Below are 27,087 nucleotides of genomic sequence, written 5' to 3' on the forward strand. Positions count from 1 at the left end.
TGCACCCATCGCCCACCCTGGATCACCAGCTGGGCCATTTGGAGCATCCAAAGGTGGGGGGTGGGAAGCCCCAGGGGAAAGGGAGATCTCCAGAGATCACCATCCCTACCCCCTGCTCGGCGCCTGGGGCTCCGCTGGATAGAAGGCACCGCCAAATTCAACAAGAATTTAGCTGGGCCTCCCCACAAGTCCAGATGGGAGATGCTAAGTGAGATAGCCAGCTCCACGCTATCTTTGTACCTGCAGGAGTAAATTCCTTGCTGTCCAGCTGGGTTTTCTGGTAGCCCCTCTGTCTACCCTGCTGCCTCTGGGTGGGGTTCATAAAGGTGCCCCTGGCCTGAGCGACAGTCATTCGTTCACTTAGCCAGCAGACGTTTAAAAAGCGCCTCATCCGGGCCGTAGCGCACACGTGAGAGGCAGCACACCATTTAAGGGAGCGGCAAGGGTGCTGGGTTTGAATCCTGGCCCCTCGTTCACTTGCTGTGCCATCTGTGGACCTCTCTGAGGTTCACTTCCCTCATCTGCAAAGCGGGGGTGATTATAGGACCCTCCTCCTCGGATCACTGAGAACCGATGATATAACCTCACTGTGAGTGATCAGTCAACAGTAGCTGTTGTTACTCTGACATGGGCTCCCACCTTCCACTGGCTGCTACCATCAGTGGTGGAAAAACATGGCTCCCGAGTTAACTCCCAGATAGTATCGTCTGTTCCACGGGCTTCTCTGTCCAGAGACAGAGCAGAGCATATCAAAAACTAAAACAGCTCAATGCCATCGGCCCAGATTGCCCCACCACCACCACCAGTCAGCTGTCTAGCCAGCAGGGTCAGTGGTCAGAAGCACAATCATGAGTGTGTTGATGATTCAGTACAAAACCACCCCCACCCGCAGAAACCTAACTCCAGCAGAGATCTGCCCGGGAGTGGGTAGAGGGCACCTGCCCCCTTTGTTTAAAGGACACCGGGTCACGAAGGAAGAGGAGCCTTAGCTGGAACTTTAGAATATTCCAACAGGACATGTGGAAAGGCGGTTGTGTTGGTCTCGTATTGCTGCTGTTAACAAATTACCACAAACCTGATGGTTTAAAACAACACAAACTTACTATCTTATAGTTCTGGAGGTCAGAAGCCCAAAATGAGTTGCAGAGGGTTAAAATCAAGGTGTTGGCGGGGATGCTTTCCTTCCGGAAGCTCTGGGGGAGAATGGGTTTCCTCGTCTTTTCCAGCTTCTAGAGGCTGCATATATTCCTTGCTTTGTGGAATTCCCTCACCTCCACTGTGTCACTTAGACTTCTGCGTCCATTGTCGTATGGCTGCCTCTGACTCTGACCTTCCAGACTCCCTCGTATAAGGCCCCCTGTGATTATATTGGGCCCACCCATATACTCCAAGATAATCTCCCCACCTCCAAGTCCTTGATTCAATCATATCTGCGAAGTCCCTTTCCTTGTAAGGTAATGTTTTCACAGATTCCAGGGATTAGGACACAGACATCTTAGAGGGGTTCCTATTCTGTCTACCAAAGGTGGGTTCTGCTGAAAAATGCACTCGAGAATTGTTACAGCAACAGTGAGGGATTGGAGGAAATAAGGTTCTGCCCTGAGCTCAAGAATACTGAAAACATCCTACTTGGCAGCAAAAATCTAATTTAAGCACAAAGTGTATGGTGCCTAAGAGACATGTCGGTGTGAACTTCTATTTCCCCAACTGAAATACTACCTTTGCAGTGTCTTTGTGTCATGAGGAATAAAGAAAAAAATTCACCCGGAATCCTTCACTCCACGCCAGGCACACCGTTAATGCTTCACATATGGCCACCAACGAGCTGTCCACGAGTTCTGGTAGCCCATGACTAAATAAACCAGCTTGATATGAACTACTTGTCAGTCAGCAAATACTAGCAAATTCCTGCCGGGCCCCAGAAATCAGAGGGGCCACCTCAGCCCAATGCAGACCGACCTTCTCGTGCCGAGGCCTGAGCGGCCCCCACAGAGATACCCAAAGATCTGGATTTATGATCAGAATTTCCTAGGCCAGACATGGTCCAGAGACGGGGATCTCAGTTTACTTTCTGCAAAAAGAAGACAGGTATGAGACCCAAGCAATCTTCCACAAACCCAGGCTCCATTCCCCTACCTGGCTTCTCCTGCAAACCATGGGGTTATTTTTAACTGAACTGTGATCACTCTGGGCTACGGGCTATAGTCAACAATTCCCAACACGAACCTTTCTACTTTCCCATTTCGTAGATGGGCGAACTGAGGCAGTCACCAAAGGAACAAGGATTTTTATCTTAGGACAACATTGTGCGTCATTTGCTTTTATCACCGAAGTATCTCAGGTGAGGTTAAAAAAAGAGAGAGAGTTTTAGAATTTGGATCTCAGATCTCCTGCTAATTAGCTATGTGACTGTGGGAAAATTGCATAACCTATCTGAACATCCCCTTCTTTATCTGCAAAAGGACACAGGAAAATCAGCCTCTCACAACAGTTGCATGGATTAAATATCACATACAACCCTGAGCATGTTGGATTTATGGAGCACTGTCTGTGTCTCAGGCACTATGCTAAGCATTGCATGTATAATAATCCATTTAATCATGACAACAACTCTGTGAGCCGGGCCTTCTCCTTCCCATTTTCCTAGAATGTAGGCCTCTGGAGAGCAGGGCTGTTTTTTGCGTCTCCTGCCCTAACTCAAGTACGCTGTAATAAATGCAATCTACAAGCACTGTTGCTGATAAAAAGAATTGAGAGGCCAGTGGCGTCGGGAATCACTCTGGAAGGTTTTAAAAAGGTGGAATCTGGAAGGTAAGGAGAATTAGAGAGAGGGAGGGAGCAGAGAGGGCAGATCTTCCCATGGGGGTACGGTGAGGTGAAGAAGTGACAAGGAAGGCATGTACGAGATAGGACTAAGCATGGCACATGGATAGGAGGCAGAAAAATCGCTCTCAAAGACCGTGTCTACATCTGGGAGACATACATGAAAAGAAAATGGCCCTTCCCTGTCAACCTCACTGGGTTGTTCTAGCAAATGAGATAGGGTGTGAAGGTTCTTGGATGCTCTCCGCCATCAGGGATTCTACGTTCCCTATAGGGAAATGAGCTGTACTTACGGACAGCTTCTAGTGGTTTTATAAATACATCCTTTTACGCCCTTCATTTGCCCCTTTTTCTATCTTCCTTTTAACGTTCTGCTCTCTGGTAGATATTTTCAACAACAACAAAAATCCAAGGTAGGAAACAGTTAAAAATCATCCTTGATGGTGAGGAAAAAATGATTGCTCAATCCTAAGAGAGCTGGTATTTCTGGCACTAAGGAATACACGTGACTGAGGTCAGACCTGATCTGCCTGATTTACTCTCTGGGACCAAAGTTCCAATGGAGAACTCTGGGTCCCCACTAGGCCACACCAGGGGGCTGCCGGCTGCAAGCAATAAAGCCCAGTGCTTCTCTCCTTCAGGGTGGGAAGTCAGAGGCTCCAAACTGGAAGTACGGCTCTTCCGGGGCCTCAGTTCCCGCCTCGGGCCAAGTCATAGGATCCGTGCAGCTGAGCTCTGAGTCCAAGTCGGCAAAGCTGAAAGGGAACCCTTTATCCGGGCCACTCCTCCTACAGCGGCACAACCTGGCGGGAAGTTCACGCAGGGCTCTGGGCACTTCAGAACCCTCTTGGGTTACTGTCCTCTCCCCAAACAGCAAAATCTTTGAACGTCTCCGTTCTGGACTGAGCATGAGACTTCTTTCTCCCCAAGCATCTCAGGAGTATGTAGGAGGCAGTGCAAGGCTCTCTCTGCCCACCCAGCACGGTGCTCCCCTCATCCTGGGCACGGTGGAAGCTGGTCAGACGTCAGGGGCCGCGGCTACTCAAACTGGGAGGTAGGGCAGAAAGGCAGGGGGGCAGCCCCGGTCACGCTCAGTGGCCTGGGTCTTGCTTTCCAGTGCGATTGTGAACACCAGCCCATCCCCCTGTGGAGGTCATAGGTTTGTCTGCCTGCCGAGCTGTCACTACGGTGACAATACCTCCATTTTCCTCTCCCCCGCCGCCTCTCCCCCACCACCAGTTGAGTAAAATCAGTCCCACTCCATCCTGCAACTTTAGAGACAGGCTTGTGCCGCGGGAGAAAACCACCTCCCCAGGCCTGAGTGAGGCCAATTCAGGTCAATCCTAGAGTTTCTGTGGCAAAGAGGTGCTCTCTTTCTCCCAGTGTGGCAAAGCTGATAAAAATGTTTACCTGAAAGCTGTTGGGAGACACCCAGGCAGCAGGCCTGTCTGCAAAGGAGGCCAGTGTAGAGGGGGAGCAGAACTGAGAGGAAGGGGGAGACGGAGGGAGTTCAAATGACCTTGTTGAGCCCCCAGACCCAGTCCCAGGTGAAGCAGATGCACTCCTGAACTTGAAGTTACATGAGCCCATACATTCCTCTCTGTGCTCCAGCAGTGTGGGTTGGGTTTCTTGCCATTTGCAACCTGAAAAAACCCTGACTGATGCACATTCCAGAGTTTGATTTTACCAACAAATCCTACACAAGGCTGAAGAAGAGCTGCCCCCCGCCCCCCCGCACACACACACACCTCTGGGTTTCTCAAATGCTACCCGGATGCTTTTGAGATAAATACGGGTTCGTGGTCATCAGGTGCCGCATATCCAACCGGAGTGGGGGTCAGTCAGGGAATGTTGGAGATGGCATCTCAGCGAACTGCACCCTGTGGCTTACCATAGTCCCCACCATTCCCTATTGTCTCCCATCAAGTGCATTTTCCTCATTTACTTTACCTGCCTGGTCCCTTTAAGTATATCAATATATCATCCCTTATAAATGGATGGCTGAAAGGATGGATGGACGGATAGATGGACCATTTGATCATTCAATGCATAAACCTGTGGATGGATGAGTGGATGGGCGGGCACCAAGTGGTTGTGCATTTGCACGTCGAGCCTGCACACACATAGGCACAACACAAACAATGAAATGCAGTCGGGGACCATTTGATAACACAGGAAAGCAAATAGCCACAGACTTACTTCCATGTGGCTTTCGTCTCTGGAATAATGGGGGATGACTCTCTGGGTAGCATTCATCCCATAGTTGCCCTCTTCCCTCCCAAGCCAAGATGGTTCCCACACTCCCACCAACAGTGCAGCACAAGGAGAAACCATTCCTGCAGTCACAGGCAGCTGACTCAGAAGAAAACCTGGCCTGAGGAAGTAGCCTCCCTCCCCTTCAGTCCCCAGCATCTACCTGGATCTGGACACCAGCCACAGAAACAGAAAGAACTACAAAGAATATGCAGGCAGTGTTTTGGTGCCTGGACTTGGGGTAATGATCGGCAGTGTCCACAGATGTATCCACGAGGCTCTTGCCTTGAAACAAGGATGTGAGGGGTCTAGGGTGACCAAGGAGGGCCACCAGGTGGCTCAAAGAACTGAGAAAACAATAGGAAGACAGCAACAGTGGAGCTCAGAGCCTCAGCTGAGGCTGGAGGCGTCGGCACGACTTCGGGGAGGTAGTTGGTGATTCACATAGAACCACGCTGTGAACTAGTCACTGTGGGGGGGGTGTGCTCACGGTTCAGGCAACTGCTTGCTTCAGAAACTAGACAGCGTTCGCTCCACTGTGAACCGTATTCCCCTTTCATTGTCTTTGTGAAGTCATCACAGAGTTCCGAGCGTAAGAATCCCTCTTTTCCTGGGTCAGACCAGGAAAGCAGCACTCATGCTGAGTGGCACCTGGACCAGGCTTGTTCATGCTGGGTATGTCACCCCAAGCGTGAGGCACGAAACACACGATGTGAGGGTTCTGCATCTCATCTATCCGTACTGCCAGGAAATGAATGCATAGAACAGTGGGAGAAAACAGAGCGGCACGCATAAATACTCCAAGGCCATAAGAGAAGGGTAGCTGCTGAGGGGGTAAGAAGTACTAGCTTCCTCAGGAAAAATCCTTCATGGTGGATACCCTCCCTGCCTGACACCCACTTTCCAGGTGACTCAGTCCCAGAGCTGAGGAAACACAAGCGTGGGACGCGCCATGGAAAAACAGACTCCCACCGAGGAGCAAAGCAGGCACCAACAGGGGCGCCTGGGTGGCTCAGTCGGCTAAGCGTCCGCCTTCAGCTCGGGTCATGATCTCGCGGTTCATGAGTTCAAGCCCCGTGTCGGGCTCTGTGCTGACAGCTCAGAGCCTGGAGTCTGCTTTGGATTCTCTATCTCCCTCTTTCTCTCCCTGCCTCTCCCCTGCTCACATTCTGTCTCCTTCTCCCTCAAAAATAAACATTAAAAAAAAAATTCTTTTTAAAAAGAAGGCACCAACAAACGTGAGAACCAGCGAGCAAAAGGTCTCTCGCTGGGGTTCCCTCTGATGGGGTCTCTCCAGGGGTTCCATCAGCCCCTGGAACACCACAAAAGACACGTACTGCAGAAGACTGACGCAGGGTCTCTCCCCTCAACATGCTTATATTTGAGAGAGGCAACAAGACCCATGAGGGGAGAGACATAGGAAACTGTAAACAACCTGGAGTCAAGAGTCCTGGGTTCTCGTCCAGCTCTGCAGCTTTGGCCTTGAAGCCCACCACTGACTTTTCTGGGCTTCAGTTTCCTCATCTGCAAAGTGAGACCCCCTCACAGCTCAAAGTTTGTGCGAGCTCTGGGTTGCCAGATTAGCCAATCATCAAGGGGCTGCCCAGCGTTCCGACACCACGCTTTGGGAGAGGCACATAGATATTCACGTTCAGAATCAGCTCCTGGGAGCAGAAGTGAAGATGCTGAGCCCTGAACCTCTGCTGAGGTTCCACACATCAGGTCACACGCCCCCAAGCAGCGCAAAGGCTGAGACCCACTTTTTTTCAAAATTTTTAAAGTTTATTTATTTTGAGAGAGGGAGGGAGGGAAGGAGAGAGAGCGCATAAGTGGGGGAGGGTCGGAGAGAGAGAATCAGAAGCAGGCTCCGCGCTGTCAGCAGGGAGCCCTAGGTGGGGCTCGATCTCACGAAACCACGAGACCATGCCCTGAGCTGAAATCAAGAGTCGGACGCCTAACCAACTGAACCACCCAGATGCCTCCACATTTCTGATTGTCCCCGAATACATGTATCTTCAGCCCTGGGTGTTTATTTTTTATCTTACCAGGGGGAAAGAATTTGGATTCTGTTAAAATATATACAAAGGGGATGCATTTGTTTATTTTGAAGAATGTATTTTCGGATATAACTGGTGAGGAGCAAGGTTACAAACCCTCCTTTTCTCTGGGCTCATGTGAGTGCTATTCCTCTGAGGTGATTTCTCCAAAGACCACAAATGGCCAGATCTTCCATTTCTCATCTCCTGACCTGTCTCAGTTTGATACCGTGGTCAGGGACAGCTGTCACATTATCCTTCAGGACCTCGGTGCTCCCACGTCCACATCCTGCCATCATCAGCCCCGTAGAGGTTCAGGGTCCCTGCCCACTGCCCACCTTTCCACCCACCCCATGCAGTAAAGTCACCAGATAAAATAAGGATAAAACAATTTGAGTGCTAGATCAAGAATATCCATTTTTAGAGGCACGTGGGTGGCTCAGTCAGTTAAGCGTCCGACTTCGACTCAGGTCATGATCTCACAGTTCATGAGTTCAAGCCCCACGTCCGGCTCTGTGCTGACAGCTCAGAGCCTGGAGCCTACTTCAGATTCTGTGTCTCCCTCTCTTCTCTGCTGCTCTTCTGCTCACACTCTGCCTCTCTCAAAAAGAAATGGTTAAAAAAAATTTCTTTTCATTTTTAGTATAAAACATTTGCCTTTCCAGGTAGCAAAACTGAGCAATTCCCTTCCGAGGATAGAAAAATTCTCTCCTTCTAAGCTTGTGGTCACAGAACCTCAGCCCAGCGGCCCTTGTGTCCCCTGGCGTCAAAAATGTCTGCCTTTGCCTCTTTCAGGGTGAGCGATGAAGGCCATGGCTTCCAAGGCTCATGGTAACATAGGCAGTTCCCAATTGGATGCCAACGGTGCTTGGTCAAAGAACTGCTTATGGCTGGAGTCAAAAACATTTCTACACAGAGCTACTAGCTCCAGAGCAGAAGGTCTGGCAAGAGGGGGAATGGGGAGAGAAGGAGAGAAATGTAATAGGTACTGCCGTATAAGTCTCTAGGGGAGACCTCAGTCTGAGACATCTCATTAAAAAAAAAAAAAGGTATCACCTAGCAAAGGCTGCCACATGGGTCATGAACGTCTAGTTCTAAATTCGGGCTATAAGAGATAAGCCCAGCATATCCTCCAGCTCTGGGTTCCTTAACAACACCTGCCGTTCTTTTACCTGCCTCCCTGGGCACCTGGAGTGGAAGTGCCATGAGGGCTGGGCTGGTGCCCTTTTTCTCTCGTCACCATATACCCACCATCCAGTCCGGGACCCAGACTCATGGCGAGCACTCGATGAGCTTTTGTTCGATGCATGAATGACTGTCTACGTTATCCGATATATCCCAAAAAGCATCATGAGTTTGCAGTGCAAAAGGTCCTGAACAACTCAAATGAGAAAAACACAAACATGTCCCATGAAGAGGGCTGGCCTGAATGACATCTGGGGTCATCTGCAATACCAGAGGCCCTTGAGCCTGTCCTATTCGGGCAAGTAACTTCCCTGCAAGAATTTCAAACGCTTCCTTCAACACCTTAGCCCAGGTTGAAGTCCTCAGCCTGTGCCCAGCACTGGGTGATAACCCCAGGAGGGAAGTGTGCCGAGAAGCCAAAACCAGGAACACGAGGGACAAAAAACTAGGGCAAAAGCGCCTAGGTGGGGAGGGATCCAAAGAAGGAACAAGAGAAATACTTGAAGATGCAGCATGGCTGTCCAGGACATACACACTCACACAAACACAAAGATCCTCCTTCCAGATCCGCACTGCACCCCCTTCCCACCCCCCCCCATCCCATCATTGGATGACAGTGCTGCTTTGTGGAACAGAACAATAGGCACATTATGCCAACCTATAATTATCCTAGGAGAAGCGATAGTAAGTCAAGGCATTACATGAACATTGGGATACTGGATACCATCCCACAAAAACAACAACAAAACAACAACAATCCACCAAAATCCCTAATTTAAATAAAGACTGAAAGCCGTCCGGAGCCAGTACGCTTTCACATTTATATGAGGGTGGGATTTTTTTTTTTTTTCTTTCCACGTGATTATTTAAGCACAAGGCCTTCTTTCACTGGAATTGGTAGAGTACTGGGGGCAGGGGTTGGGAGGTTTTTTGTTGTGTTTTTGGTTGTTTTTTTTTTTTTTCACTAAGGAGGCAGAGAGTAAAGGAAGTGAAGGGCGGGAGCAGGTGCCAAGGCTATAGGCTGTGACCCACAGGCCGCCCTCAGAGGTACCTGGGTCTGAATCCACCCAGTGAGTCTTCCATTAACAGAGATTCCTTTCCACCACAGCAACAAAACGAGTATCCAGGGACGTGGGTGTAAAACACACAGAGTCCCGGGTGGTGTCCTGGAAAAGACAGGGACCAAAAATATAACGAGAATATCTGAGATCCCCCTCTCTCTGCCATAACTAGATGCTTCTGTGGTTTATTCAAGAACTACGTGCTCCATCTCTGCCGCGTGCGAGGAGCCATCAAGGCAGCAACTGAGGAAAATTAACAAAGACGGTCACTTTCTGCTCAGAGCCTCGGTTTCCTGAGAGTGCCGGCCAGCCCTGGAGACGCACACCCACACACACACACACACACTCATGCTTCCAAATTCAAGGTGCAGCCCCAGACTGGCGTGGGGCCGCACTGACGAAGGCCATCTCTACAGGCCATCACTGAAGAGGGAGAGGACCTGCCACCCCTGAAACAGAGGTGGAGCCAGAACTCTCTGAGCCAAGGAGCAGAAGCTGCCGGCATGGGGCACACAGGGTCATCTTCGTGTGTCCTGGTAAAAGCAAAGGTGTGGAAAACTGATGGTTTCTTTTTCAAACACATCCCTAGTTTCTACGCAAAGGTCTCTCTTCTCTTTCAGGGGGAGCCTTCCTCCTGAACCACAGCCCCATGTGCTCTGCCTCTTCTGGACCCAGTCAACCCTCCTTTCTTTCTTTCACCTCAGGCCTTCCTTTCTTTCACCTTCTCCACACACTAACGCAGGGATGGCATGAGAAGGCCATTAATCGTCAAAGGACCCTTCTAGCAATGATCCAACCTCCTTCCTTACATTTACTGAAAAGCTCCTCCCATATATTGTATGTTCATCTGTCCATTCCATTTAGAAACCATTAACCGTCCTTCCTCAGAAGCCACTGGTTCTTAGGGACTCATTTCCTCCTTTTCTTGCCAAATCCAAAAGCCACTTCTTGGTCATCATGCTGTTCGACCACCATTTGATGATAGAAGCCACATATTCTTTGAAACTCCCAGAACCTTGATTTCACTCATTCCTTTGGCTCCCTCAGCGAGTGTCCCCCCCATCCCAGTGCCCGGTGGTGGGGGTGGGGGGCGGGTAGCACAGTAACAGGAGCTGCTCCTCACCTTCCACTCATCTCTGCACAGCTACTAACGATGGCTTGCCCTGCATCAGCCAAAGGGCTTTAAAGGACTCAAGGTGTGTCCACACTCATTACCTCCTGCAGTCACAAAGCCCAGTCCTGCAAACTTTGGAAAAACATGTTACATTGCACTAATTCTCCCCCTGGAGAAGAAGACAGCCTATTCTTGCAACCGCCACTCTTCTGGAAGTGTGGAAAACCAGGGACGGAAGTACCACCAAATGACTCCTGAACTGTGACATGATTTTGTGAGTCATTCCTTCCCAGAGTCCTCTGCTCACTGCCCCCTCTCCCTCAGTGTTTTGCTGTGCACCTTATCACAGAGATAACTGCACCTGCCTCTATGCTGTGCGCTCCGGGAGGGCGTGGAATAGACTGGTCTCTTTTCCGTCCCCATAACTGCCAAAGGCTTAAATATTTGTTGAAAGGCAGCAAGAGCAGGAGAAATCCGGCATCAGATCTCATCTCTACACCATTCCTCAGGATGGTACCTTTGGAAAACTGTCTTCAGGTTTATTTCTGGCATGGCCTGTGGGAGGGTCAAGACAGTGAGTATTCTCTGACCTTGGGCATTTCAGAGGCCACCATGACACCACACTGAAACGTCCAGGCAGGACCCCAAAGCAAACACTTCACCTATTCAGGATACAAATTTAATGGGTCTATGCCACTTAGTAATTCTGTAATTGCCTTCCTTCCTTACTGCCGGCCCTGGGGCAAGCTCCTTGAGATATTTGTCCCTGCTTTCTCATCAATAAAATAAAGATTAAAGTACGTGTCTCCTAGGACTGCTGTTAAGATTTGACAAACAGCCACTAGGGGAAGTGCCTAGCACTGTGCTTAATATGTTAGCAGAGCGTCCATATATCCTTCTTTATCATGATGATTGTTACTCACAGGTTAGAAAGGGTGCATGATATTGACTCCCACACAACTTTGATACAGCCCTTTTGAATTGGCTGCTTTTTTTTTTTAATTTTTTTTTCAACGTTTATTTATTTTTGGGACAGAGAGAGACAGAGCATGAACGGGGGAGGGGCAGAGAGAGAGGGAGACACAGAATCGGAAACAGGCTCCAGGCTCTGAGCGGTCAGCCCAGAGCCTGACGCGGGGCTCGAACTCACGGACCGCGAGATCCTGACCCGGCTGAAGTCGGACGCTTAACGACTGCGCCACCCAGGCGCCCCATGAATTGGCTGCTTTTGATGGAACTGCCCTTTGACAATGCCTCAGCAACAAACCACAAAACTGTCAGCTTTTAGGGGCACCTGAGTGGCTCCGTCAGCCAAGCATCTGACTCTTGATTTCAGCTCAGCTCATGACCTCACGTTGTGTGAGATAGAGCAGGATGTAGGGCACTGCACGGAAGGCACGGAGCCTACTTGGGATTCTCTCTCCCTCTCTCTCTGCCTGTCCCCACCCCCAAAATAAATAAATAAACATTGAAAATAAATGAACTTTCAGCTTTTAAAATATATGAGGTCGGGGCGCCTGGGCGGCTCAGTTGGTTAAGCATCCGATTCTTGGTTTCGGCTCAGGTCGTGATCTCACGGTTTGTGAGTTCAAGCCCCATATCAGGTTCCATGCTGACAGTGCAGAGCCTGCTTGGGATTCTCTCTCGGCCCCTCCCCCTCTCGTTCTCTCTGTCTCTCCCTCAAAAATAAGTAAATAAACTTTAAAAAAAATTTTTTTTAATTTTTTTTTAACATTTATTTATTTTTGAGACAGAGAGAGACAGAGCATGAACGGGGGAGGGTCAAAGAGAGAGGAAGACACAGAATCTGAAACAGGCTCCAGGCTCTGAGCGGTCAGCACAGAGCCCGACGCGGGGCTCGAACTCACAGACCACGAGATCATGACCTGAGCCAAAGTCGGACGCTTAACCGACTGCGCCACCCAGGCGCCCCAAAACTTGTTTTAAATACAACGTCATGTGAGAAATAGGTATTTCTCCCTCTCTCCCTGCGGTCACCCAACCCTAACCTCAGGGATGGGAAAGGACAAGCTCAGAGATGGGGTTAGGGATGCCGTGAGAGTTAGGCATGGGGTAACGTCCAGGAACAGAGGACCGAAGTTGGATGAAGGGTCTTAAAGCAGGGAGGTCAGAAATGGAGTAGAGGTCAACATTGGATGGTGCACAAGTGAGGTGAAATTGAGGGCTGACTGAGGCTCACATTAATTATTTTAAGTTTTCATCCCCACCCACCACTATAGCATCAAAATGCCCCACTTTGTGAAGGGGGTAAGGGGGGAGGAGGGAGAGAAAAAGAACCCTGAACTGAGTGAACATTGTATTTTTTTTAATGTTTATTTATTTTTGAGAGAGAGAGAGAAAGCCAGAGCGTGAGTGGGGGGGGAGGGGCAGAGAGAGGGAGGGAGACACAGAATCTGAAGCAGGCTTCAGGTTCTGAGCTGTCAGCACAGGGCCCGACACAGGGCTCCAACTCATGAAACGCGAGATCATGACCCGAGTGGAAGAGGGACCCTTAACCAACTAACCCAACCAGGTGCCCCCGAGTGAACATTTTTAGGCCACAAGACATTTTGACTCAAAGAGTAAGTCACGATGCTGGTCAAATGCCCTAGTCCTTTTCCACAAGGGGTGCTCACAAGAGGGACTGGCAAGAAGGTTCCAGTAAGTAGCTCAGCCTACGGGATATAAAATGCCTGGTGAATTTCGCATTCTAAGGACAGGAGTTTTCCAAATTAAAATTTTAAGACTGTATGAAAATAGTTCACCATTTACTTTTAGGACGAGGTAGTGTTTAGACTGTCAGCCTGAAAAACCAAAGCTAGCATTTTCGGGGCTGCTTAGGTGGGGGGGAGGGAACAACCTGTTGGTTCTGTCGGGATCCCTGAGATCCTGGATGAAGAAAAAGAGAGGGGTCCAAACACCTTCTCCCACCAAGAAACCAGCCAGAGGTCTCTGGGCTTATAAGATGGACATTTCAAAAGCCATGACTTAGACTTTAACATTCTTGGGAGTTCAGGAATAATCCTGTTGATGTAGGTTCTAACCCCAGCCACACCATCTACTTGCCGTGCAAACTCAGCCAGGCGATTTCACCTCTCTGAGCCTCTGTTTGCTCCCCTTGTCCTTCTGGGCAAGCTTAACTTAGCAGTGCCTTTCAGCTCTAATGTTCATTCAGTCAAGAAATGTTCACTGAGCACCTACTACATGCCAACACCCTTCTAGACAGTGGGTATACAGCAGGTTCGTGCCTTCGTGAGGCTGACACCCTAGCCCCAATATCCTATGACTCCTAAGAGGCTGTGAGGACCACACCCTGCATGATACGGTTGCGTATGTCAGGAAAAGAGACGTGACGGGGGCTCCATACGGACTGACTTAAGGTGAGGGGTGGGCAAGCCATTGTCGCCGATCAGTAAATAGGACAACAGAACTTCTTCCTTCGGATTGTTTACTTTAAGTTGCCAGAATGGACAGGAGAGTGAAGAACATGAGGTAGGCAGAGTGAGTGCAGAGGAAGACAAGGCAGGGAAAGGATGCGTGGTTCTAAACCGAGGCCCCATATTCTGCGGGGCTCATGCTAAGATTTCACCTGGCAATACCGACTCCCTTTCCGTCACGGGGAAACTTAACATCGTCACCAAACAGGGCTCAGTCCCACCCAGCACTGGCCACTGACTGATGACACCAGTCCTGGTTCCTCCTGCAAGGACCCTGGGCAGAGGCACATTAGGGGAGGGGTGGGAAGGACACAGGAACCACAGAAAGGGTAAGAAGCCACAGGTCAATGCGGTCCACACAAGCCACCCTCTCCCCACCCACGTGCAGCCCATTTGCTGCCTCCCCCAGAGCTTTTGGGGCCACTCTAGGCCAGGGAGAAGAGGAGGGCATGGGGAGGCTTTGTAAGGGTGGGTTCCCCCACATTTCAGAAACCCATCTGGGAGAAGGGCAGGTTCCCAGCCTGCCTGGGAACCAGGGAATAAGCACTGGGGAAGGGGGGTTGTGTGCGAGAGTCACCGTCACCGTCACCGGGGCGCTCCTTTGGAATGTAGATCCCCGGCTCCACCCCACTCTCTCCTGGTTCAGTAGATCAGGGTGGAGACCAGGAGTCTGACTTTCCTCTCAGCAGCCGGTAATTCTGATGCAAGCAGGCTACCACCCTCCCTCGAAGGTGCCCAGTGAGGAGAGAAAGGGATTTGAGCTTCCAGAGGTGGAGCCTCACCAGCTAAGTGACTTAGAGCATTTGCTGTCCTTTATTTCCTTTCGAAACCTCAACTGTCCATCCACAAAATGAGGATGATGCAAATGAGTACCTGCTTCTCACCACCACCCCCCCCCCCCCCCCCCCCGCCCCATGACCAGCACCAACACTGTGGTCCAGGAACACACTCGGTCTAGATCTGGCCAACTCAGAACACGCCAGCTGATGTGCAAGAACTCAGGGCAGAGGGGCGCCTGGGGAGCTCAGGCCACCGAGTGTCCGATTTCAGCTCAACTTATGATCTCATGGCCCCCGCCATCGGGCTCCGTGCTGATGGCCCAGAGCCTGGATCCTGCTTCGGGTTCTGTGTCTCCCTCTCTCTCTGTCTCCCCACTCATGCTCTGTCTCTCTCTCTCTCTCGAAAATCAATAAACATTAAAAAATAAAAAAAGAACTCAGGGCACAGAGGGGCACACATAGCATGCGGTGGTCCTCCCATCAGAGATATGGTCTGGAAGGAGATGAGGATGCCGGACAAAAAGGATGGCAAAGGAGCAGGGAAGAACAGGAGAAGGTGAAACATATTTACCCCAGTGGCCTCGTGCATTGGCAACAGTGTCTCCAAGCTTCAGAGTTATAAAGGAGGCAGGTCACGCGTGGAAGACGGTACGAAGAGTAAAAATGGGTACTGCAGGGGTGCCTAGGTGGCTCAGTCGGTTAAGCGTCTGACTTTGGCTCAGGTCACGATCTCCGGTCTGGGAGTTCGAGCCCCGCGTCGGGCTCTGTGCTGACAGCTCAGAGCCTGGAGCCTACTTCGGATTCTGTGTCTCCCTCTTTCTCTCTCTTCCCCCGCTCATGCTCTGTCTCTCTCTTCTCAAAAATAAATAAATGTTTAAAAAAAAATTTTTTTTTTAAAGAATGGGTACTGCATTGGGGTCTAAAACACACATGGAGTGACTCTGCTTCACAGGAGCTACTCAGGGGCGCCTGGGTGGCTCAGTAGGTTGAGCATCTGACTCTTGATCTCGGCTCAGGTCATGATCTCATGGTCACGGGATCAAGCCGCAGGTCGGCATGGAGCCTGTTTGGGATTTTCTCTCTCTCTCTCTGTCTCTCTCTCTCTGCCCCTCCCCTGCTCACACTCTATCTCTCTCTCAAAATAAATAAACAATAACAACAAAACAGAAGCTACTCAGAAGGGAAAAAAACAGACTTAACTCTAGGAACGAAGATCTCTCCCCGAAATCCAGGAATGGTAGTAGAAATAGGGTCCTCATCTGCATCAAAAGAACTCTCATTTCCCAGCCAGGTCTGGCATACCACCATGGCCTTCCCTATCCCAGAGCTGGCCCCAGGCTCAGAAGACCCCTCCCCACCATATATGAAAATAGGGCCGTTGCACATATAATTAGTTATAGTGAGGTCGTGGGGAAGGCCCTAATCAAATATGACTGGTGTGCCTATAAAAAGGGGATGATTGGACACAGAGGCACGCACACAAGGAGAATACCATTTGAAGATGAAGAAGCTTGGGACGATGCTTCTAAAAGCCCAGGAACACCAAAAACTGCCAGCAAACCACCAGAAGCTAAGAAGAGGTCCAGCACAAATTCTCCCTCACAGCCCTCAGAAAGAAAGAACCCTGCAAACACCTTGATCCTGACTTCCAGCCTCCGGAACTGAAACAGTGAATTTCTGTTACTTAAACCACCCAGGGCCACCTGGGTGGCTCAGTCAGTTAAGCATCCAGCTTCGGCTCAGGTCATGATCTCACTGTTCGTGAGTTTGAGCCCCACATCGGGCTCTGTGCTGACAGCTCAGAGGCCTGGAGCCTGCTTCAGATTCTGTGTCTCCCTCCCTCTCTGCCCCTCCCCTGCTCATGCTCTGTCTCTCTTTCTCTCTTAAAAAAAAAAAAAAAAAAATTTAAAAAGCTTTTTAAAGAAAAATAAAATAAATAAAAATAAAAATAAACCACCCAGTCTGTACTTTACTACAGCAGCCCTAACAATCCAATACCCCCACAGCCTTACTTGTCTTCACCACATTGATCACCAATGAGAAAATCAGAAACTTCCAGAAAGTCACCATATTTACTTTTTTTTTTTTTTTAAGAGAGAGCACACACTAGCAGGGGAGAGGGAGAGAGGGAGGGAGAGAGAGAATCCCAAGCAGGCTCCACACCCAGTGCAGAGCCAGATGCGGGGCTCGATCTCATGAACAAGAGGTCATGACCTGAGCCAAAATCAAGGGTCGGACGCTTAACACACTAAGCCACCGAGGCGCCCCTCATATTTACTTTTCTAACCAACAAACCACACACCGTGGAAGAATTCAAAAATCAACAAAACACAGTCCTCCCTCACACAGGTAGGCAAATGTCTATCACTTTACATTTTACAAAACACTTTCCCGTGCATCGTCTAACCTCAGGCTGAGGTGGGGCTGGGTCCTGTGATTCCCATTCTGCAGAGGGAGAGGCGGTGACTGGGCCCAGAGCCCTCAGCCGCCAAGTGGCAGGCAAGCGGCTGCAGCAAGCGCTTCTGAGTGTAGGAAGATGTTTGCTGGGTGGCTCTGTGATCTCTGTCTTACTGCCTCTCTGGCAGTTTGGAGCCTCTTGCCTCTTCTGCAAGCAAAAGCCCCTGCACTGAGACAACTGGAAATCGGCTGCAAGTATCCAAAATCTGGTCCAAGAAAGCTCCAGAAGGCAAGAAGGGAGGCCGGCCAGGGAAAGCAGAGACTGGCACCCTCCACCCTCCTTTCTCCCAGCCCCTGACTCACCACTGCTGCTGTCCCTACCACCCTCCTGGGCTTCTCCTCACCTCCACCCCCACGCCCCGAATGCCCTCGTTCTCGCAGGCAGTCCAGGTTCCTGGTAACGGTGCCACCCAGTGTTGTCAAAATAGCGAGCAGCTGGAAAGAACCCCAGAATGAGATCCATGTGCCTCTGTGGCCTCCTAAATGACTACAACTGTGGCCACTAAACCTGCTAATGTGCTAAGCATTTTCTGGCAGGGCCAGGAGGCAGGGCTGGTATTTTGGTAGCTGGGAGAGGCTCGCGGGCGTCATCCTCAGAAAGTAAGTCCCCGAAGGAGGTGGAAGCAAGGAGAAGCAGCCCAGAACAGCGCCCATGAAGTCACCGAGAGCCACCCCCACGGCACTTGTCAGGATTCCTGGAGTGCTGCTGGCCTGGTGGGCAACGCTAGCCAGGCACAGAGGCCTTGCAGGCTGGGGACAGGAACCCCTGGGGCGATGGGGGAGAGGGCCCTCTAGAATGCAAGTTATGGTGGATACTTTTTCTGCTGACGCAGAGCAGCGTATAATGCTGTCCACGAGGCTGGGCGGCCAGGGCCTGGCCCTATCTCTGTTTGCCTCTGAGTTGGCAGGGGCAGGGCCCCTAGTGACCAAACAGGACAAGACACCAAAGGCAGGCCTCCCTCAGAGGGGTCTGAGGACAAGGGCACTCGGAGTGGTCCAGGGGACGGGAATCAACAGGCTGGCGGGACATCGGGAACTTTCTACACGGTGCCTCCCATTTCCCAGACACAGCATGAGCCTCTCCATAGTATCCTTGTTTTTCAGGGGCTTTGAAAATGGTTCAAAATAGGAGACCAGGAATGAGAACAAACCCCCACATCTGGGATCAAAATGGTATTCCTTCGTCCAGGATGGGCTCCACTTTGCACTTCCTGGAGAAACCAGGGAGGAGGGGTTGAAAGAGTGAAGAGGGGAGGTTGGGGGCCAAAAGATGGGCCTAGGGAAGAATTCTTTCCGGAGCCATTTGGTGACAGGAAATGGTGTGGGTGACAGAGCAGTGCTGCTCAGGTGAGGGAGATGTAGGGTCGTTCTGGGAACATATAAGCCAGTAAAACCCTGACAGGATTCAGTCTGGAGGGGAAAAAAAAAATCCCAGCTGATAGAAACTGCTGAGAGCTTGCAGCTTTTAAAGCCCTTCTAGCAAAAGGATCTTTGGAAGCTTTGCAAACCCTGACCATGCAGCCGGTCAGCCACAGCCCGGCCCACAGTGCTGAGAGCGTGTCCGCTAAATCAGAACTAATGCCCTCACAAATATCTAGTCCTGACCTCCCTCCACCCCGACCCCGGCACCCATTCTTTCTAGGTGCCGCCTTCCTCAGAAATTAAGTTTTCCTGGAGCAGAGGGGAGAAAGCTGCTGAGGCCCCAGGGGGCCAGCAGCAACCTCAGCTCCGATGCTCCAGGAAGCTGACCCTGGACAAGGCATTTCACCTTTATGAGTCTCATTTTTCAATCTGCATAAGTGGCGAGAAGGAAGCCAAGGTTGTAGAGTCGGTGGAAGGATTATTGACATCATGTATACAGGGTGCCAAGCACGGGGGGGGGGGGGGGGGGACAGGGGGGCACTCCCTGAGGGCTGGCCCTCTTCCTTCCCACCTTCCTCTCTGGGCCCTCCAGCACCACATCCAATGAAAGGAGGATGCAGATTAGTGGGAGTTTAAAAGTTGGGGAGACTGGGGTGCCTGGGTGGCTCAGGCAGTTAAGGGTCCGACTTCAGCTCAGGTCATGATCTCACAGTTAGTGAGTTCGAGCCCCGCTTCGGGCTCTGTGTAGACAGCTTGGAGCCTGGAGCCTGCTTCAGATTCTGTGTCTCCCTCTCTCTCTGCCCATCCCCTGCTTGTGCGCGCTCTCTCTCTCTCTCTCTCTCTCTCTCAAAAATAAATAAACATTAAAAAAAATGTTTTAAGTTGGGGAGACAAAGGCATGCTTATATAAAACAAGTCATGAGTTTAATAGAACCCCCTCCAACCTAGAACATCGTTCCCTGCCCCTCCCACCTTCCCCCACCTCCACCAGCTGATAGTCTCTGAGCTCTAGACTTATTTGAACAGGGTCACTATGTTGTACAACTCCAGGTGGGTGCCATCCGTGTTCCATTCCCTACGCCCTGAAGGGAGCCGCATTCAACAGACCAGCATGTGAATGGTGCCCCCAGAGCTGGGCAATGTTGCAGCCCTACTAAAGCCCTTCTTTAGTGTCCTTGCCCTCAGGAAACCTCTTCTAAGGCTGCCCGTGACTCTTTCTTTCTTTGGATGCCAACAGCCATTCGTCTTTACTCTTAGGGAGCTTGTCAAACTCTGCCTTTATCCCACTGGGCTTGTGTGTGATTCCAGCCAGGGTTGGATCTTACCTTTATATTCCCTGCAGTACCTAGCACGAGGCTAATTCATGTTGTGAGGCCAGCATTACCCTGATACCAAAAACAGCCAAAGACATTTAAAAAAAAAAATTTTTTTTAATTTTAAAAACCTTAACCCTTACCTCACACCCTATCAAAAAATTAACTCAAAATGGATCATGCAGTTAAATGTAAGAGCTAAAACTGTAAGACTTCTATAACAATTGGAAGAAAATCTTTATGAACTTGGGTTAAGCAAAGGTTACTTACGCCACAGAGAGCTCAAACCATAAAAGCAAAAAATTGATATATTGGACTGGATCAAAATTTAAAATATCTGTTCTTTGAAAGGCACTAATATGAAAATAGAAACACGAGCCACAGACTGGGGGAAAATATTGGCAAAACATATATCTGATAAAGGACATGTAGTCAGAATATATAAAGAACTCTTAAAACTCAATAATGAGAAGACAAATGACCCCATTTTTTTTTCATGGCTAAAAGCACTGAACAGACATTTCACAAAAGAAGTAATACAGATGAGCCAAAACGCCTGTGAAAAAAAGGTTCAACATCATTAGTCATCAGGAAAATGCAATTAAAATCACAATGAGATACCACTAAACATCTATTATGATGGCTAAAATTAAAAAGAATGACAATGCCAAGCACTGGCAAGGATATAGAATAAACTGGAACGCTCAGGCACCACTGATGGAAATGCTAAAGGGTACACCCACTTTGGAAAGCAGTTTGGCAGTTTCTTACAAAGTTAAATATACATTTGTGACCTAGCAATTCTACTCCTAGGCACTGGCCCAAGAGAAATGAAAACATATGTCCACACGAAGACCTATATCCATGAACGTTCAGATCATAATCCTTTACTCATTACGGCCAAAACCTGGAAACAACCCAAATGTTCACCAACTGGGAAATGGGTAAGCAAGTTGTGATATATGCAGCCATACATGCAACAACATGAGTGAATCTTAAGTGAGTTGCGTTAGTTTCCTATTGCTGCTGTTAACAAATTACCACACACTTAGTGGCTGAAGACATCACAAATGTATCTTGTGGTTCTGGAGATCAGAAGCCCAAAATCAGTTTCACTAGGGCTAATGTTAAGCTGTCACCAGCAGGACTTGCTCCTTCTGGAGGCTCTGAGGGGAAAACCTGTTTCCTTATCTTTTTCAGCTTCCAGAGCCCCCCTGCATTCCTTGGCTCTTGTCCCTTCCTCAAAGCCAGCCCTGCTTGAAGGAGGAGTTTGACCAAAGGCACAGAGACATAGCAAGTTTGAACTTCTAAGGAGTTCCATATTTCCAGGGTGTATAATGTGACATTGCAAAGATAAGGAAACCAAGATTCAAAGAGATTAAGTGTCTCACCCCAGGTTTTGGACGTGGCGAAAGTCACATTCAAACCCAAGGCCTCTGAATCTAAACACAGACTTTTTCCCAGTGCATGCGGGCCCTCGGACTTTCCCACTTTGACCTTGAAGGCCTCCGGCCCTGGAGGTTGGATGGGCATCTCTGCCATGTTGCTCAGAGGCCCTGAACTCCCGCCCCACTCCACCAGCGACAGCCTCTCTTCTCTTCAGCAGCTCTGCCTGTGGAGTTTGCATGACCATCCCCACTGCCCCGTCCTGGGCCAGCAGATTCCCACCCCCAGTTTGATGAAATTATAACCTTCATAAGATTGATATTTGCTTCCTGCTTTATATTTGCCAGCGCTCTTTGACTTAGCTTATTTTATTTGGCCCTCCCTGTTGTGTGAGGCTAAGGGTACAGATATTACCAGGCCCATTCAGCAGAGAAGAAAGTTGAGGGCCTGTAGGTGGGCACAGACTGGCCACCTTCACACCGCAAGTGAGGCAAGGCCAAAATCAAAATCTTCCCCAGATGGGGCGCCAGGGTAGCTCAGTTGGTTGAGCATCCGACTCTTGATTTCAGCTCAGGTCATGATCTCCCGGTTGGCGGGTTCAAGCCCCACAACGGGCTCTGTGCTGACAGTGCAGAGCCCGCTTCAGATTCCCTGTCACCCTCTCTCTTTCTCTCTCTCATGCTGAGCATGGACCCTGCTTAGGATTCTCTCCCTTTGCCCCTCTCCCCCACTCATGCTCACTCTCAAAAAAAAAAAAAAAAAAAGCAACTTTTATATATATTTTATCACAACTTAAAAACGGAAACAAGGGGTGCCTGGATGGCTCAGTCGATCAAGCTTCCGACTCTTGATTTCGGTTTAGGTCATAATCTCACGGTGGTGGGAATGAGCCCCGTGCTCAGCCCAGAGCCCACTTGAGATTCTCTCTCTCTCTCCTTTTCCCTCTGCCCCTCCCCTGCTTGCACACACGGTCTCTCTAAAAAAATAAATAAATAAAATAAAATCTGTTTAAAAAAAATAAAAAATAAAAACAAAAACACTGTTAAGAAGATGAATAGGCAAGTCACAACTGAAAGTGTTCATACTACATATATGTGACAAAAGACCTATATCCAGGATATATAAAGAAACTTAGCAACTCAGGAATAAGAAGACAACCCTTTTCCCAATTGGGCAAAGATTTGAACCGACTCTTCACAAACACAGAAGTTGATAAGTACATGAAAATATGTTCAATATCATTAGTCATCAGGAAAATGCAAAACTACAATGAGTTACTACTCACACCCACTAAAATGGCTAAAATTAAAAAATTAATAATATCAAATGCTGGTGAAGATATATAGCAACCAAATTGTTCATACAAAGCTGATGGAAAAGTAAAATGGTACAACCATTTTCAGAAAGAGTATGACAGTTGCTTATAAAAGAACATGGACTTGACATATGACTGAGCAGTTTCATTTCTAAACATCCACCCAAGAGAAATGAGGAGAAAATAGGTCCACAAAAGACTTATACACAGATGCTCATAGCAGCTTCACTCATTATAGCCCCAAACTAAAAGCAACCCAGTGGGGTGCCTGGGTGGCTCAGTCGGTTAAGCGTCCAACTTCAGCTCAGGTCATGATCTCGCGGTCTGTGAGTTCGAGCCCCACGTCGGGCTCTGTGCTGACTGCTCAGAGCCTGGAGCCTGCTTCAGATTCTGTGTCTCCCTCTCTCTGACCCTCCCCCGTTCATGCTCTGTCTCTCTCTGTCTCAAAAATAAATAAACATTAAAAAGAATTTTTTTAATAATAAAAAATAAAATAAAATAAAATAAAAGCAACCCAATTGTCCATCAATTGGTAAATGGATAAAAATTGTGGTATATCCATATAATGCAATATTCTTAGCCATAAAAAGGAACAAACTACTACTATATACAATACCATGGATACATCTTTTTTTTTTAAGGTCATATCATATGATTCTATTCATATGAAATTTTAGAGCCAGCAAAACTAATCTAATGGCAAAAACCTGGGACCAAAAATGGGGTGAGCTCTAGAGAGACACAAGGGAACTTTTGGGGAATAACAGAAATATTCTATTGTGGTTACAGTTACATGGATATATACATTTGTCAACATTCATAGACCTATATACTTTAAAAGGAGTGCACTTGATTGTATGTAAATCACACCACAATTAAGTTGGTTTAAAAAGAACTTTTTAAAAGTCAAACCACAAACTGTGAGAATCAGGTTTGCCAAATATATGACAACTATGACAAATCAATATCCTTAATACATAAAGACAACATACAAACTGATAGAAAAAGCATTAAGACGTTAATAGATTAAAGGCCAAAGGACACAAACAAGCCACAAAAGAGGAAATAAGAATAGCTAATAAGCAAATAAAAAAATTAAACCGATGAATTACCATAGTCCACCTACCAAATTAGCAGTCTTTTGTTTGTTTTAGTAATGATGCTAGTAGGGCAAGATGGGCAGTCTGCTGGCAAAGATATAAATTGGTACCTTTCTGGAACACAATTTGGCAAAAAAGATCCAGAGCCTTAACAATTTCCAGGTTACTAGACACACTTTTAGAAACCTAGCCTAAAGAATAATCAAAGATGAACAATCAAAATCAGACATCTACAGGGGCACCTAGGTGGCTCAGTCAGTTAAGCATCCAGCTCTCGATTTCGGCTCGGGTCACCATCTCACGGTTCATGGGATCGAGCCCCATGTCAGGCTCTGCACTGACAGCATGGAGCCTGCTTGGGATTCTCTCTCCCCCTCTCTTTGCCCCCCCCATTCATGCGCATGTGCACACTCTCTCTTTCTCTCTCTTTCTCTCTCTCTCTCAAAATAAACACTTTTTAAAAAAATTAGAGAGCTACATGCAAGAATTTTCATTCATGACTTAGAGCAAGTCATTGGGCTGAGTAAATATGGATACATCAATGTAACGAAATATCAAATATTTGTTGACAATAAGAACTTAACAAGTATTTCTTAAATGTACTCAATTTATGGGTACCTGTGTGGCTCAGTTGGTTAAGCATCTGACTTCTGATTTTTGGCTCAGGTCATGATCTTGTGGTTCGTGAGTTTGAGCCCCGCATCAGGCTCCATGCTGACGGCGCAAAGCCTGCTTGGGATTCTTTCTCCCTCTCTCTGCCGCTCTCCCGCTCATGCTCACTCTCTCTCAAAATAAACAAATAAACTTTTAAAATGTACTCAATTTCTATACTATATAAGAACTTTAAGGAGTGAGATGTATAGATGACTTACACTGATGGCTAGAGAAACATATATAAAATTTTTTTCATTCAACAAAGATCAGAAATGAGCTACATGTCCATCAGAAGAGGTAAAGTTAAATATATCATGGTAAATCCACACAATGAAATACTATGCATCTGTTAAAAAAATAAGACAGACATACAGCTATTGCTATGGAATAATCTCAAGATGTACCATTAAATTTAAGAAGCAAGTTCTAGAACAGGGCATTTGGAATACAACTATTTGAAATGCTATTTGAAATGCTATTTATCTCACAAAAAAACTATTTGAAATGACATGGGGGAGGATAGATATAAATTTATGCTCATAGACATCTCCAGAAAGATAGAGGGAAAAAACAAAATGACAACAGTGGTTGGCTCTGTACTGGAGAACTACGGTCTAAGGATGGGGAATAGGAATGGGAACGAGGCTTAGATCTACTTTCCTGGTTTACTCTGCTGTAATTTTTGAATTTTTTATTATATTGAGGTCTTTTTTTTTAACTTTTTTTCAATTTTATTTTTTATTTTTTAAAATTTACATCCAAATTAGCATATAGTGCAACAATGATTTCAGGAGTAGATTCCTTAATGCCCCTTACCCATTGAGCCCATCCCCCCTCCCGCAACCCCTCCAGTAACCCTCAGTTTGTTCTCCATATTTATGAGTCTCTTCTGTTTTGTCCCCTGCCCTGTTTTCATATTATTTTTGTTTCCCTTCCCTTATGTTCATCTGTTTTGTCTCTTAAAGTCCTCATATGAATGAAGTCATATGATATTTGTCTTTGTCTGACTAATTTCACTTAGCATAATACCCTCCAGTTCCATCCACGTAGTTGTAAATGGCAAGATTTCATTCTTTTTGATTGCCGAGTAATACTCCATTGTGTACATCTTCTTTATCCATTCATCCATCGAAAGACATTTGGGCTCTTTCCATACTTTGGCTATTGTTGATAGTGCTGCTATAAACATGGGGGTGCATGTGTCCCTTTGAAACAGCACACCAGTATCCCTTGGATAAGTACCTAGTAGTGCAATTGCTGGGTTGTAGGGTAGTTCTATTTTTAATTTTTTGTGGACCCTCCATAATGTTTTCCAGAGTGGCTGCACCAGTTTGCCTTCCCACCAACAATGCCATTGGTGTATTCCATTGTATGTATTTACCACATCTTCTTTATCCATTCATCTATCGATGGACATTTGGGCTCTTTCCAAGCTTTGGCCATTGTTGATAGTGCTGCTATAAACATGGGGGTGCATGTGTCCCTTTGAAACAGCACACCTGTGTCCCATGGATAAATTTCTAGTAGTGCAATTGCTGGGTCATAGGGTAGTTCTATTTTTAGTTTTTTGAGGAACCTCCATACTGTTTTCCAGAGTGGCTGCACCAGCTTGCATTCCCATCTTTCTTTTTTCAAAAAAAAGAAAGAAAAAGGAAAGATGCCTAGGTGGCTCAGTTGGTTAGGTGTCCAACTTCGGCTCAGGTCATGATCTCGCAGCTTGTGAGTTCAAGCTCCGTGTCAGGCTCTGTGCTAACAGCTCAGTGCCTGGAGCCCATTTCGGATTCTGTGTCTCCCTCTCTCTCTGCCCCTCCCCAGTTCATGCTCTGTCTCTCTCTCTCCTTCAAAAATAAACATAAAAAAAAAGAAAGAAAGAAAAGAAAAAAACCCCACACACACTTTATTTAAAAGAAGGAAGGGGAACGTTATGGGTTGAATTGCTTCCCCTAAAATACATATGTTGAAGCCCTAACCCCCAGGATCTCATATCTCACAATGTGATCTTAGTTGGAAATAGGGTCACTGCAGATGTAATTAGTTAAGATGAGGTAATTAGGATGGGCTCTAATCCAGCATGTCTAGTGTTCTCATAAAAAGAGGAAATTTGGACACAGAGGCATGCACACAGAGAGAACACCATGTGAAGATGAAGGCAGAGATGGAGGTGATGCTTCCAGAAGCCAAGGGACACCAAAGACTGCCAGCAAACCACCAGAAGCCAAGAGCCCTCTCCCTCAGGGCTCTCAGAAAGAACGCATCCTGCCAACACCTTGGTCTTGGACTTCTGGCCTTCAGCCTGTGAGGCAATAAGTTTCTGTTGCTTAAGACACTCAATCCTGTATCACAGCAACCTGAGCAGACTAATACAGGGATGAATATTAACATGAAATCAAACAAAAAGTGGCAAGGTTCATAAAGATCAACCCAACCATCCTAGAAACAAACATCATCAGCATCTTCTCCCATAACCAAGGTATCACCTAACCCCACTCCCATCCTTTAGCTCTGGAATAAATGCCTCTCTCTCTCTCTCTCTCTCTCTCTCTCTCTCTCTCTCTCTCTCACACACACACACACACACACACACACACACATGCACACATGCACACACACAAACACAACTTAATTTATAAATATAAAACAACAGAAGCATCTGACTTTATTACAATCCCATACATCAATCCTGCACCACTCACCTAGGGGAAACAGACACTTGCCCAGAATAATGTTGAATGAATTAAAGGCACTGAAAGAAAAGAATATACCAGAAAAAAACCCTGGTAATTCTAGTTTGTCTATGGAACGGAAAGTATCC

General features: G+C 47.8%; 1 protein-coding gene across 8 annotated transcripts in view; it reads right to left on the minus strand.

Annotated features, from left to right (window-relative positions):
* Positions 1 to 27,087, minus strand: part of DPF3 (double PHD fingers 3) — a 303,086-nt gene that overhangs the window by 174,830 nt on the left and 101,169 nt on the right. For 2 of the 8 annotated variants that reach the window (XM_053224662.1, XM_053224664.1), the window contains exon 1: positions 9,349 to 11,032. The exons of 4 other annotated variants lie outside the window; for them this stretch is intronic. In XM_053224662.1, coding sequence (XP_053080637.1) covers positions 9,349 to 9,524 — 176 coding nt within the window. In that variant the 5' untranslated portion in view covers positions 9,525 to 11,032. Of the gene's footprint in view, positions 1 to 5,239; positions 7,879 to 9,348; positions 11,033 to 27,087 lie in introns of those variants that run through there. 2 more of the 8 variants (XM_053224667.1, XM_053224663.1) reach the window with 2 other exon arrangements.

Source organism: Acinonyx jubatus, chromosome B3 (assembly GCF_027475565.1).
Source record: "Acinonyx jubatus isolate Ajub_Pintada_27869175 chromosome B3, VMU_Ajub_asm_v1.0, whole genome shotgun sequence".
NCBI lineage: Eukaryota > Metazoa > Chordata > Mammalia > Carnivora > Felidae > Acinonyx > Acinonyx jubatus.